A 15,000-nucleotide genomic window follows, 5' to 3' on the forward strand; every position below is an offset into this window, starting at 1 on the left:
CCAACAACATGACGAATTGCCAAGGCGAAGTTTGCTCGCCACTCCAGAAAGACAGCAACCTCTGCCACTCTTTTGAGCACAAGCATCTTTACAAGAGCATTTTACTTCAGCGTCCCAGGTATCCTAACAAATCGAAACTGACAAAGTAAGTTTAAATAAAGTAAGCCATGCATTTCAGCACTGAAACAATGTCACCTAGCTCATTAGCTTTAGAATTGTTCTATTCCTCTTGCTGAATAGCCGAACCATACAAATTCTGCTCTGGTGATTCTCCAATGTCTAAATCAGTCAACTCCATAAAGATAAAAAGTAATTTTAGCCGTTTCACTCATAAAAATCACCCAGTAAACCACACAACGATCAGGCTAATGGCGATGTTTCATGGTTTCAATAGCACGAACTGGTGCGACAAAAATAGTTGGCCAATTGAAATACACTATTCAAGATTCAAAACAATAACAAGAATCACGCTGCATCTGGGGTGAAATGGGCCTTTTAAGTATAAATTTTAATGAGTAGACAAAAACCAGTTTAATTGTTCTGGCTAAGCAACTACACTGTATCAGTCCGGCGTTTTAACAGCCAATCAGATCATGACCGACCAACTGGAATTCTCGAGAGACGTTTGGTCAGGCCCAATTTTAGCGAGCGACAACATGAGAACATATGGGCAACGCTAAGAATGAGCCTGATCACAGGTTATACAAAACATGATACATGTACATGTACAACGCATGCCAAACCTTACTTGTGTAAAACTTTTTGTCGCATCCACTCTGCTAAGCATTGACAGAACAAATGCAGCTGTCTTCCCTGTTCCAGACTGAGACTGAGCTATCATGTTGTTTGGGCTGACAATAGATGAAAACAGGAACCAGAATTTGGAAATCCACCATAATTTAATCAACAAGGAACATCACCACTTGTACTAGTATCAACATTTCCACCATTATGAACTTTATAGAGGCATGAATAGCAAGGGAAAGAGAATGGATTAGAATATTTCCTGTTATGTTATGGACCACAAGATCAAAATTGGGCAAAACAGCCTGTGCTTAGGATGAAGCCAGATGGCTTTTAACCCAATGAGTGAACAAATAATACATGTAGCTACTGTGGGGGGCAAAATTCCGTGGGCAGTCAAGGAAATACCAAAAAAAACAATCACCATTTATGTAAATCAAGCCAGAAAACCCTATTTTGCCATAACTGGGGGGGAGGAGGGGGAATTCACCATCCCTCCCCCTTCCCCCTCCTAGAGTGTCATGGATTTATCTTCATGGTGCAAAATGTCCCAAGAATTTTAACCTCAATTGTAGTTGTTTGGTTCTTTATCCTTCAGCTAAGTTGAGGTCAAACGAAATTTTGCATGTCATATGGGATTAAGAATTTCACCTCCTTGAACAACATCAAGGAGAAAAAATAATATACTTCAGGGGCCTAATTTATAGGCCATATGCTTTAAACCCTTTAAAGGACAATGACACAAGGCAAGTAAAGCTAAGAACTCACGGATCAGCAAGGAGCATGGGTAGAGCTGTTTCTTGAATTTTGGAAGGTTTATTGAAGCCCATGTCATATACACCACGGCGCAACTGTTCTGACCTAAAATTGTGGAAACATTTACAGTAAAAAATTTAATGCATATCAAACCAAGTTTTCTATCCCACTTTGTTAAGTCTGTTTAACCCATAGACTCCTCAGAGTGATACTTACCATGTAGATGTCTAACGCCAGACAATTTTACTATGGAAACCACCAATCTGTGGAATGGGCCTGATTTAATGAGTCACTGCCCCGCCAACTCTCGCTTGTAAACATTTCAAATTCTTGAGATGTGTTGTGTTCAACGCTACTTTCCAGGCCAGGGAACCTTTCTTGAACTCGAAGTAACAGAGAGTCCATGGTTGCACTTGCAACCTCTTCGCTGGAGAAGAACAATTTTATCCATTTCCCTCTGGGACTCATGATCTTGAAAACATATCTTTCCATTGCTGTGGTTGTTCCAGTACACCTTGACAGCGAAAGCTGGCTACTGCTAACACCGCGGGAAAGGAATTTTATCAAAATGTTTACCTGAAGTGGGACGGGCAGTCACTTAATAATTTGGGCCCATTCCACAGATCGGTGGTTTTCGTAGTACAGTCGAACCTCGATTATCCGGATTTCTCGATTATCTGGACTTTTTCTCTGGTCCCAATTTTGTCATGAATATTTATTAGTCATCATCAAGATCCCTAGCCATATTCTTCTTAAAACTACAGAGTAAAGTAAACGTGAGTTTGTTTCTCTTTCAAAAAGCAAAGTAAAGCAGCGCTCGCACATGTCATAACTAATGCAGAACTTTCGAATGAGTTCTGATTGGCTTAGAGTTGCTTTGTTGCTAAGTGAAATTTCACGCTCTATTGGCTCGTTTGGCAAACAAGCTGCACTACGTCACGAATGTTTATTCACAATCATCATGTCCTTGAAGCGTAAGCGATCCATTCTTTCAATAAAAGATAAACAGGCTACAATTTTGCGATTAGAGAAAGAAGAAAAAGGAGCCAATTTGTCAGCGGAATATGGCGTTAGTAAACGGCAGATATCTGATATCCGCAAGAGCAAGGAAAAAGATCATAACGTTTGCCGACACGTGTACAGGTATTCACAACGGACAGTGAAGATGTACACCATATTGTTTTCCAAACGATTTGCAAATGTTTTGTTTCACGATTAAATGTCGCTTTCTTAATGTAATCAGTTTTTGTTCCTCATTAATATTCATATTCTCGATTATCCGGACCCTCGATTATCTGGACTATTTCGTGTAGTCCCAACGAGTCCGGATAATCGAGGTTCGACTGTACCTGTTGTTGGGGAAGGGGATGGGGGATGTTGGATTTTGAGATTAACTATCATTTTAGTCCTAAAACATTATTGCTGCTAATTAACTGAGATTAAGATTAGGATTCAGATTAAGACTGAGATTAGGAGCAATAACGTTTTAGGCTCAATTTGGCCTAAAACAATATTTGATCTCACATCCAACCTTTGTCAGTTAGTAGTCAATGTATGGTGGGCTCACACACAGTGTTTTGGTGTTTCGTTTCACTGTTTCGTGGAGTAATAATGACCGTTTGGAATGCTCCTTTTTCCAGGCATGCAAGCTTGATACTGCTTAAGTTGCACATATAAATGTGATGATTTTTCATTCAAGTAAAAGATTCTTAAAATAAAGACATCTTATTAGATGTTTTGGTGCGTAGTATCGCTGAGTATTTTTACAAGTTGATAATTTGCAAGTCTGTTTTTGTATCTCATAGATGTTTAGATTTTCAATTACCCGTACATGGCAGCTCAACCTCGTGATTGTGTGAATAGTTGACCCTGAAGTCAAAATAGATAGGCGACAAAGAAGGCTTCCTGACCCGACAGATGAAATGTAAATACTCAGTTCAATATTACAACAAAATTAAAAAAACCAAAGACGGAAGTTTCTTGGCTAAAAAGTACGTTGTTTTACTCTGAAAATGACGAACGATTAACATTCTTTCCCGTAGTTCATTCAGTTGACACAAGGTGATCACGTGCACTTTTATAGTTGCCTAGCATGTGATCAATTTCTTCCTTTTGACAAAACAACATGACCTTTCCCTTCATTCATAAAAGTCACAGACTGCAAAAATCTTTGTGTTTTTACAATCGATTGTCATTAATCTTTCGATGAGAATTCGATTCAGAGTTATATATAAATACTGTTATTTTTTTTTCTTCATCTGTCTTTTGGCTTTTCTTTTTCTGTTAACTCCTGGCTTTTATGGTACTTTTTGGTGCAAACGTAAAGCCAAACAATGTTTTGACCTGGCATCAGATTAGACTAACAAGAGGAGGAATAATGAAGCGGAAACAACATGTTCAGTCCTTTATTAGTGTGTGCAATAAACGTTTGCTTAGTGCAACAGCAAGACATGCATGACATGCTGGAAAACGTCCGTCAGAGCAATTTGCAGTTAGTTTTTTTGCAGGCTATTTATTTAAAGAAGAAACAAGTGAATTTTACTCAAGAGTGTGTTTTATGAGAACTGAATTTATTACCAAAGCTTAAAAAACTAAAAGACCTTAAATGGGACAGGACATTTTAAGATGATTAAACGTGTGAACGTGTGACCCAAAGAGCCTCTGCTGGCACGACATGTGAGTGCCCCCTCAAATGATCTTAATGACCCCCCACTTGAAAAAATTAACTGGAATGCTGCAGTTCAATACCACCCAATTCAGTGCCTTCTGTTTTTGTGTAACACATACCACAGGCAACCCAGTGTACGCTTTATGGAGCGTCTGTCTACATTGTAGTTTTCTTGTAAAAAGCTACAAAGCCTTCACATTCTACAAAAGCGACTAAATCTGCCGTGAATGATACTGCATCACTATATCAGTCCACGATAAAGTTAAAGAGGATGAGCCACGAGCAAGAAAAGAAAATATACAAATTTAAAAGAGTGGGGTGAAACAAATTCAAGTAGCTAGAGTGGGATTCAGAGAAAGAATTTATGCACTGCAGATACTGTAAAGCTTTCCCCATGCATTCATCCGCTTCATCCGTTATAGTCAATGGTTCCCTGCTAGCAGAGGTCTCTTTTCTTTTGTGTTCACTGGGCTGACAAGCACGGGGAAAGACACCTCTGCCATGGGTCGGAAGCATGTGCGGCGGTTACTTAGCAACCAATCCTCACATCATGTTCCATGCTGTGTAGGCTCACTTAACAACAGCGGAATAACTGTAAAGGAATGCACCAGACATAGCGGCCTATGACAACGACGTCCAATGCGCAGAATTTATTTGCCATTTGCGACAACAGAGTCTGATCTTGGTGACCTGATGGAATCATTAAAGTATGCCTCTATTATCAGTTTTTTTTTATATATTTTATTTGTTCCTCCAATCCCTAAATAATACATAATTAAGTAGATATAGGTTTAAAAAAGAAAAATAAATAAAAATAAATAAATAAACAAACAATACAAATAACAACAACTTAAATTATTTGACATGGTATATGAAGGAGAGGAGAGGGGCACATCTAGATAAACTAATGTTGTGCCCCTTTAAGTTACAAAAGGACTTGAGATTTTTATTAAAACAAAAAAGAAAATAAGTAAAGTTTCATTAGTATTGAGCAAGGTACCAGCGCAAAAGTGCTTTTCTCAATAATTTTTTAGATGGTTTGTCCCTAATAAAATCCAGAATATTATTCCAAAAGAAACATCCAATAATGCTGGGGCAAAATCTCCTAAGGTTAGTTCGAAATGAAGCTATGAAGATTTGATTGGATGATGCACTGTGGTATTGTAATTTTGTAGCTCAGACACCAATGAAACAGGTATATTAGGAAACTTTTCACTGTGAAAATAATCATAAAAAAGCATACACATATTCAGTTTAACAATATCAGGAAATTTCAAAAGGTGTAAGGATAAGTAATGTGGAGTTATTGGTTCCATTAAAGGGACATCATTTATAACATCGAACAGCTTTGTTTTGTAATTTTACAATTTGAGCATTATAATTATTACCCCATAGTGTACAAGCATAGGTAAGGTAAGGGTATATAAGGGAGTAATACAGACTAACAAGAGTTGTTTTTGATACATGACGCCTCAACTTACCCATTATATTAACATTTTTGCTGATTTTTTTACATATGTAATCAATGTGGTCATGCCAAGTAAGGTGACAATCAATATACACACCAAGATATTTTACATAAGAGGACTTCTCTAAATAAACGTTTGCTACAGTTAACGGTGGATATAGATTGTAACTTTCCTTTTGACGAGGCATAAAAATAATATACTTTGTTTTTGTCAAATTTAAGGTCAACTTATTACTACATAACCACCATTCATAAATAGCTGGCAAGTGATTGTTAATTTCACACAATAAACTGTCAAGATCACTTCCAGAAGCAGTTAAAGATGTATCATCTGCGTATAATCCAGTAAAAAAAATGTTGAGGTCTTTGGAAGGTCATTAATAAAAATAATAAACAGCAAAGGTCCTAGAATCGATCCTTGAGGTACACCAGTAGAAATAAGACATGAATCAGAAGCAACTTCATTTACATACACCTGCTGTTTCCTGTTACTTAAGTAAGATTGAATCCAATTATATTCACTTTGTTGTAGGCCATAAAACTTAAGTTTATTTAATAATATTTGATGGTCCACTGTGTCAAAAGCTTTACTTAAGTCCAGGAATAAAGAAACCACATAATGGCCTTGATCAAGAGAGGAGGTTATTTCTTCAATAAGATCAATTAGACAGTCAGAAGTTGTGAGGCCTGCTCTGAATCCATATTGCTTTGGGGAAATCATTTTGTTATTCGTAAAGTAGAACATTAGCTGATTAAAAATACATTTCTCAAATATTTTACTTATGGAAGATAGAACTGAGATAGGTCGATAATTATTACAAACGAAACAAGAGCCTTGCTTAAAAATTGGAACAACTTTCGCAAGTTTCATACTATCAGGAAAGATGCCTTGATTGATAGAAAGATTAAGAATAAATGTTAAAGGACGGTGTATTTGAAATGCTGCGGTTTGTAATAAAAGTGGATGAATCTTGTCACACCAGCATGATTTGTTTCTATCCAGATTTTCTAGTAATAAAAATATCTCTATTTCAGAGACATGTGAAAATCAAAATAAAAATTTCTGAGAAAGATAAGAGGTAGGGCTTTTATTAGATTTAGGCAGTTGTGACGCTAATATAGAAGGAACATTACAGAAAAAATTGTTAAGGCAATTGGAGATAGATAAAGGTTGTTCATATTGTTTATTATCCATTAGTAGTTTTTCTATGTGAGAACTTGGTCGTTTCTTATTTATCGATACCGGTAAGTTAATATTGTCCCACATCTTTTTCGTATTGTCTGATTTGGTTAAAATGTCATTATCAAAGCGGTCACGGTATATCTTATTAATGGTAGCAATTTTATTGCGATATAATTAAATTTATACTTCTTTAGAAAGACATAATTTCGAGTAATAAGCCATTACTTATAATATAGTTTATCTCTAACTTTCATGGAGTTCATTAAACCAGAAGTAATCCACGGCTTGTATGCTTTGTGTTTAATCTTGGCTTTTTTAAGTGGTGCATGTATATTACTAACTTTGTTGAAAATATGGAGGAACCTAGAATAGCTTTCATTTACTTCATTACATTTGTAAATAGAGTCCCAGTTCTCTCTTCGTAAATCAAATTTGAAATTTTCCTTTTCAAAATCCCGAAAGTCTCTGAATTCAAGATAATCAGGAAATGGACTGAATTTTGGGTCGTACAAAATAGTAAAGACTGGTAGATGGTCCGCGATCTCAACTGCGAGGCTGCCACTTGAACAAGAAGTTGAAATATTTGTGTAAGATGTGGTCAATACAGCTTTGTGAATTTTCAGTAATCAGGGCTCGAAATTGCGACCAATACAGTCGCATTTGCGACTAAATTTTTTCCTTTGCGACTAAAATATCTGGAGAAGTCGCAAATTTGCGACTTGTTGTCACCTTCGCTCTTTCAAAACAAAAGGGTTAGCGGTTGCCACTTCGCCGCTACTTTTGCTAAAATAAATTAATAAATGCAAAATTATTTTGTTTCTCGCCGTGAATTTTCTCTGAAGATAGCGTAATTGTCGGGTAATTTAGCTTCGACGTTACGTGCAAAGCTGCATTCCTTCGATCATTCGCCATTTTCAGCGGTTTCTTTACACACAAGTATTGCGGGCACATATTTTTGCTAAACCGCTTACAACACAATGTAGCGCGGCCATTTTGCGACTAAAATTTGCGAAATTGCGACTAAATTTTCGTATCTTATCGCAAAATGCGACTGGATTTTTTCGTTAATTTAGAGCCCTGGTACTAATACGAGTTGCTTCAAAAATCAGCTGAGAAAATCCTTCTGATTGTATTAAATTAAGATATTCCTAGGAGATACTCATTTTTGTAAGAGTGTTAATATCACCCATTAAAATATTTTTTTTCTTAGAGAGAAAAACATTATGTAGCGTTCTTTCGAGTTTGTCTAGAAATTCTGGGTTTTTTAATGTGAAGTTGCGTATCTATTCCGGTTTTCAAGTATATTTTCTTTGGTTACAAGTGTACATTGAAATGGAAATACATGATTAAAAACTTTTCTGTTATTTCGAACGTATTTTAACACAATGATAACATGTAATAATAATTTGTTGTTGAAATTGATTTAAAAACCACAAGAATTTTATCGCTGTCTCAAACGAAAAGTACATTAAAACAACAAACAAGGCACTAAAATAAAATACAAAAAAGATAACGTAATAATGTCTTAAGTTCTGCTTTTCAGTTGGAACAGGCACTCCCAGCATTTTAAGTTGTGCTCCTAACATGTTCTGCTGTGCGCCCAAAATTTTGGCAATGCGCCTAGAAAAATACATTTGGAAGCACAAGTGCTCCCAAAACCAAAAATAAACTTTGAGCACTGAATGAAATGTGTGGTTCCAGAAAATATCCATACCCCCACCACGGAAGACTTTTTGATTGGCACCCCTCTTCCCCACAGGATTTTACATTCCACAGGGTCTTTGGTGACCCCCCCCCCCCTCCCCTCAGGAATTTCCAGAATTTGTGTACTTATAAAATAGAAAGTGAATTAGTTACGTAAATACGGTAGAGTTTTATTACAACAGGGTAAACATTTAAGTTAACTTTAATAAAAATATAATGCTTTGTTAAGCTCATTATCCAGCTAAACTTTTAGCTTCTTCGTCATCAACTTTGCAAATTGTGTTTGTGTTGTTTTTATGTAAGATTATAAGTTTTAAACATTTGAGTTGCACGTCAACTGTTTCACGTTTTTGTGCAAACTTTGATGAGAACGTTTCATTCGCTTATTTAAGCAACTTCGCAAACGATAGTAAATAAAACAGAAACTTACAAGGTTCCTATGTCTACACATTTTGTCAGTTTCTTCAGGTTGATTCTTATTTAAAGACCAAAAACTTCACTAACACACACATGTTAACATCGTCACAAAGGCGATTGTTCTACGAAGAATATTATTGACACCAAAATAATCCATCATATTTGTAATCTTATTTATGGCGATTTAAGTGCAGTCTTAAAATTTACTGACTCTCCAGCAGTCATTCTCGCCGGTAAACGACACCCAGCCTCACAGAAATTTGTTGCTTGCCTTTGAGCCTCAGACAGAATCTAGAGGGCGCCTGTTATTGTGTTTGGCACGATTTACTTCCTGCCATGAATAGTAAAACCATGCTTTAGAATTTCCAGTTTGACATAATGGACTAAACCTCAACAATCTCGTTTCCTGAGGCCGCGATTGTTTACTCAAAGAAGAGAAAACTTGACTCCCGGTTCCTGTCCGTGGTCTAAATGCCACCCACAAAAAAGAAAATGTTGTTGCACGCAAGCATTGAGATGGTGGGAACTTGCGTCTCATTGTATTTTCAATGAGTTACTACCCCCAATAAAACAAGAATCCTATAAAAAATGTGTTTACTGCATGTGAAGGTAGCAAAAAGCGATACTAAGTGAACGGAAGACGAGACAAAGTTGGAAGTCTGGGGACGAAACTCCAGTTGAGACCGCCATTTTAAATGTTTTGAATCTGTTCCAAATGAAAGACACATTGTTCTTAGCTTCGGGAGATTGTAGCGCTAGCGAACTCAAAGAAAAACAGAAAAATTGAAGCTAATAATGTTAACTTTATCTCAAAACTGACTTTTGTTTCAAAACAACGTATGTAAGTATGTTTTTGTGCTTCAGATCGATCGTATGTTGCTTTCAATGTTTTGTACGTGGTTCATGACCTTTTGGAAAAGTAGTTTCCCACAAAACCCCCCTACCCCTTGGAAATTACTGCGCTTTCCCCTCTCCCTCGGAATTTCCAATGATCTTGGATATGGAACCACACAATACCAAGTGAGCTTTTGCACGAAAACATGATATCTTCACACGTGAAGAGAACATGTTATTTTCACTTGTGAAAAGATCACTGTGGCTATGGTTACATATGAAAATCACGCCTTTCGATGCCTTTCGTTTCTCTGCGTGGCCATGTAATATCCTCCATGTACAATATCGTAGAATTGTACTTGTTTTCTGCGTTTTTTTGTACAACAACTAATGCAGTTGAATAAGAAATGTATAAATTTGAAGTGAGGATTAAAAACGAAGTGGAAAGAAAGGAAAGGAAAGGAACTTTATTTTTAAGTGTCTAGTCTTCTAGCACTGGAGCAATACATGTAATTGGGTACACTGTAAACGGAAATTACAAATTAACAAATCAAATGTTGGTTTTTGAGGAGAGGGGAAACCAGAGTGGCCGGAGAAAAACCTCTTGGTGCAGAGTAGAGAACCAACAAACTCAACCCACATTATGAAGCCGAGTCTGGGAATCACACCAGGGCCTTATTGGTGGGAGGCGAGTGCTCTCACCACTATGCCATCCCTGCATCCCTTGGTAGAAGTGATCCTCTATAGACATTTGAAAGATTCAGGTGGCTTCAATAGGAACCTTTGACCTCTGTGATGCTGCTGCAATACTTCACCAACTGAGCTATGAAGCCACTCAATTACGAGCAGGTCAATTTCTTGCACTTCATGGGTCACAGGAAAAATGTCTGCCCTTTTGAAATTACTGGTATAAATAGAAAAAACATTTTACGGCCCATTGATAGGGGAAATTATCTCTGGGTGAAGAAAAATATTCTATGCTTAGATGTTCTTTAGAGCACTGTATCTTATTGCGAGAAAATGCATACTCACAGGGGTAGCTCTTCAAATGATTTGACAGAATGCAAAGGTGAGCTTGGATCATTTCTCTGTACCTCCACCTCATTTTTGGTCTGAACAAGTTTGTTCCTAAGCACCTTCGCCAGGAATGAAGTCTCTGCGATAACAGCTGAAGTATTCTCTGAAGGAGATGACACAAATACAGTACAAACAGATGAATGAATTGAACAATTTTAAATGTTGAATCTTTTTCACCCCTGAACTGATCCCATTGATGAGTAAAATCATCTGGCCTCAGTTGTTCAAAAGCTGGATAACACTATCAAACAGATAAATCGCTATCCAGCAGATAAACACTAGCAAAACCGATTGAGTTATCCAGTGGATAGTGGATAGTGGATAGCATTACTCACCCTTTGAACAACTGAAGCCTGGTGTTAAAGTAATTTCAATCTTAAGGACAGTGCCTACTACTGTTATTGCACATACATTCTGTGCATCTCCAGACACTCGGATTTCCTATGGTCGATGCTTACTAATACAGGGATATTTTTGTGCGGATTAAAACTATCCAGAGAAAGTACTAGTAGATCTTTGTTAGTACTCTTGGCATCCAAAAAGAAAATTGGGGGTAACCATGCATTTTTGAGCGATAATTAAGCTTCAATTTGAGAAAGAACACGATACATTGATTTGTATTTTAACGCTTTTTACAAATATTATTCATGAATTCTCTTTGAAAGATGAGTTGTTACCCCCAATAATTTACTTTCTGGATGTCAATGACACTTGTCAAGATCTACATTTCCTGCATAATCACACACCGGGGCAAATATATCTTAAATAAGTAGGCACCGTCCTTAATTTAAGTGTCATTTTTACAGGTCAGTTTGCAATGTACATCAAGGAAACTATTCCAGTTGGAATGATCGATCTGATGAGATTTCTATAATGATGACCCAGTGCGGTGGGTGACAAGTCACCATCCTTTGAAAGGTGGGGAGGAGTATCACAGCTGGGGGGATATAAGCTTAACCCATTGATACCTCAAAAGCCCTAGGATGCCGCCAGTTCACGATGGGTTAAGGCACAAATATTTTCAATTATTAAAAACTGAACTACGAATATCAGATTTCCAGCATTTTCATTGGCTCACTCGACATAGGCTATCAGTTCATATATACCTGCTGTGCCTTATATGGTCAAGGAACGTGTCAGCAAAGCGAGCTACATGTAAAAACATTTTTGCAGCTCTGAGAAAAAAATGGCAGACAAAAGCCATTTTGGACCAAAAATTGACTGATGAATCAAAATGGAAGAGTTGTTGATCCTGGAGTTTTTAATAAAACAATTATTCTACTCGGGCTTGCTGGATATAAAATGATTATAACCAACTTCGAGTTGGCGCATTATCTATCACTTCATATCCAGCGTGCCCTGGTACAATAATTGTTAATTAAACCTCTCCCTCCTAAGACTGACATTTACAGATTTTACTCTGTCTAATGCCAGACTCATCAATGTGGGCTAGTTCAGAGGTCAGATAAAATTTAGAAAAAAATGATCTTAAAAATTCATAAGGTTTGGGTTGTTAGCCTTCAGAGCGAAGGGAGTGTGCACTATTTATGAGTCAATGAGTCCATGAGTCATGAGTCAATGAGTTAGTGCAGCTAACCAAACCATAAAATGAAAGCTGAAATTTCAGAGAGTGCTTAGGCCTAATCACTGAAACAAGGGCTTAGGCTTGATCAATAAATTATTGCTAGATTGACTGTGAGTCTCATTGACTCATGACTCATTGACTCATTGATTTATTGATTCATAAAACAAGGGAGCCTAGGGTCAAAGGGGACAGGAACCGTAACGATCATTCTGTGATGTGCTTCATGTGGCATGCTTCACATGCTAATTGAACTGGTGGGGGTGGAGTGGGGGAGTTAGTTCATAAATTTTTCGATGACACTGATGACATCAATTATTAAATAAATGAATAAAAACAATAATTATTATATTCCTTTATTTCTTTAAACGGGAGAGGACGTTGATCTTGTTAACACTTTCAGCCTTAGTAAATTATGAAATAGTATTGGGACTGAATGGGTTTTGAAAACAAAAATAAACCTTGACACAAACCGTCATTTTCCTTCTTTGCGTCAGGCTTTTCTTCAGTAGGTGCAGCAGGAGTGTTGCTTATTTTCAACTGATTCACCTGTAAACAATGACATTATGTACAGCAGGGTTTTTATTTATTTGAAGACTTTTTATTGACAGATGGGAAAGTATGATATTGAGAATTGCGAACATCTAGGATCTGCTTTCAATTCTTACTGTTGTTATATTCATGTAAATTAATTTCAGAGCTCTGAAAGATTGTGCTTTATGACGTTCTCAGCTGAATCAAAAGTTTACAACAATGATGATTATAATGAGTAGCAGTGCAATGTCAATCACCCATATTTTCTATAACTGGATGATTGACATCACTGTACTTGGATGAATGGCTTGTCTGTTTCTTTTTAACCAGGGAGCCCTCGACCTTAATTTTCTTTTAACAGTAGGCTTAAGGCTAGTAAAATGGTAATAATCACTAGGCAATGAGCTCTTTTTCCAAGCCATAAAGAAAAAATTAATATGCTTTTTAAGTAACATCTGTAATAAAATCAGAGTTAGTCCATTAACATTGGCCTTCTACTTCTCCAAGTAAACTCCTTTGTCCAACTTCACTTAAGCCTCCTTTCGTCGCTTCCACAGTTTGAATTTTTCTCTGTAGAATCTTCATTTGCGATCAAGCCGCGTGATGAGAGCACAGGGATCCAGTCTCTTTACCCAAGTAATGGCTTCGAAAATCAATGCGAACAAGCTTTATTGATTCCCGTCTTTTACCATTTTTTTTTCTTCTCTAAAGGGATGGTGCAGGAATCAGGCGCAGTGGTGAGAGCACTTGCCTCCCACCAATGTGGCTCGGGTTTGATTCCCAGATCCGGCTTTGTATGTGGGTTGAGTTTGTTGGTTCTCTACTCTGCACCAAGAGGTTTTCTCAGGGTACTCCAGTTTCCCCTCTCCTCAAAAACCAACATTTGACTTGATTTGTGTTAATTGTTAACTTCGGTTTACACCCTCCCCAATTAGTGCTCCAGCGCTAGAACGACTAGACACTTAAACATATAAAGTTCCTTTCCTTTCCTCCCTTTCCTTTCTTTTTTTAACAATGCGCCATCAATTGTGAGTAGTGAAAATGTCACTAGATTTTGACGTGGATGACAATATTTGCCTTTAGCACTTCAGTCGGCAACATGGCTAATAAGCGAGGAAAGTCCACCAACCAAAACTAAAAAATCCCCTAGTATTTGGCAAGTTGCCTACCGCCAAGGTAAAGCCCTGTTAACGTAAAATTTAAAAGGTCTTTCGGGTCAATCTCCAGGTTTTACTCTTACCACCTGGTTTCAGACGTGGCCCCAGGTATTCAAAAGGTGGACCACCCTATCCAAGATTCTGTTGGTGTAATCTTCCCTTGATTCTTCATCAGTATTATTGGCCGTTTTTATACTAGAGACGCATAATCCGTCCAGACGAATTATGCGTCTCTCATGTTATCTGTCTAGTGTAAAGATGGGACGAGCTACATGAGATGCATAATTCGTCTTGGACGAACTTGGGCAAACATTTTTTCTGTGTCTGTTAAATTCGTCTAGTATAAAGACGAGCACTAGACGCATAATGCGTCTGGACGAACTTTCCAGTTTAGTGCGTCTTCGAGGACGCACTAAAAGAGATTCTTCGTCCAGACGCATAATGTGTCTTGTGGCCGTCTTTATACTAGACGAATTTAACAGAAGCAGTAAAAATGTTTGCCCAAGTTCGTCCCAGACGAATTATGCGTCTCTAGTATAAAAACGGCCATTGGCCGTTCAACCCAGGGAAGTAGACTTTGTTCAGTGAACGAAAAGTATATTGAACTCATTTCCTGGAACCGATCATTTAAAGTTTGTCATCGCTTTTGCAAAAAATATGTTATAGGAGCGCGTTTTTGCGATATGTACAATCAGTATGGATTGCATGCAATTTATTCACCCGAGCTTTAATTAAAATTCTCAAAACTGAGCCGTTGGAAAGCCTCCTTACGGCTGCAAAAGGAAACCAACGCCACCATTCCACGTGTTTCAGAGCGACATCCACTTTTGCAGCACTTTTTGGCCCATTTTTGATCAAAACCTTCACTTACTTGCC

The 15,000-nt window shown here is 37.4% G+C and overlaps 1 protein-coding gene across 2 annotated transcripts in view; it reads right to left on the minus strand.

The window, feature by feature from the left end:
- The window catches only part of LOC137997826 (ATP-dependent RNA helicase DDX19A-like), a 142,188-nt gene that overhangs the window by 127,026 nt on the left and 162 nt on the right, over positions 1–15,000 (minus strand). For both annotated transcript variants that reach the window (XM_068844095.1, XM_068844091.1), the window contains exons 1-5: positions 14,996–15,000; positions 12,907–12,982; positions 10,807–10,954; positions 1,513–1,605; positions 749–851 (exon numbers count right to left, since the gene is read on the minus strand). The exon at positions 14,996–15,000 is cut by the window's right edge and continues 162 nt beyond it. In XM_068844095.1, coding sequence (XP_068700196.1) covers positions 749–851; positions 1,513–1,605; positions 10,807–10,954; positions 12,907–12,982; positions 14,996–15,000 — 425 coding nt within the window. The remainder of the gene's footprint in view (positions 1–748; positions 852–1,512; positions 1,606–10,806; positions 10,955–12,906; positions 12,983–14,995) is intronic.

The sequence above is a fragment of the Montipora foliosa genome, chromosome 3, assembly GCF_036669935.1.
Source record: "Montipora foliosa isolate CH-2021 chromosome 3, ASM3666993v2, whole genome shotgun sequence".
NCBI lineage: Eukaryota > Metazoa > Cnidaria > Anthozoa > Scleractinia > Acroporidae > Montipora > Montipora foliosa.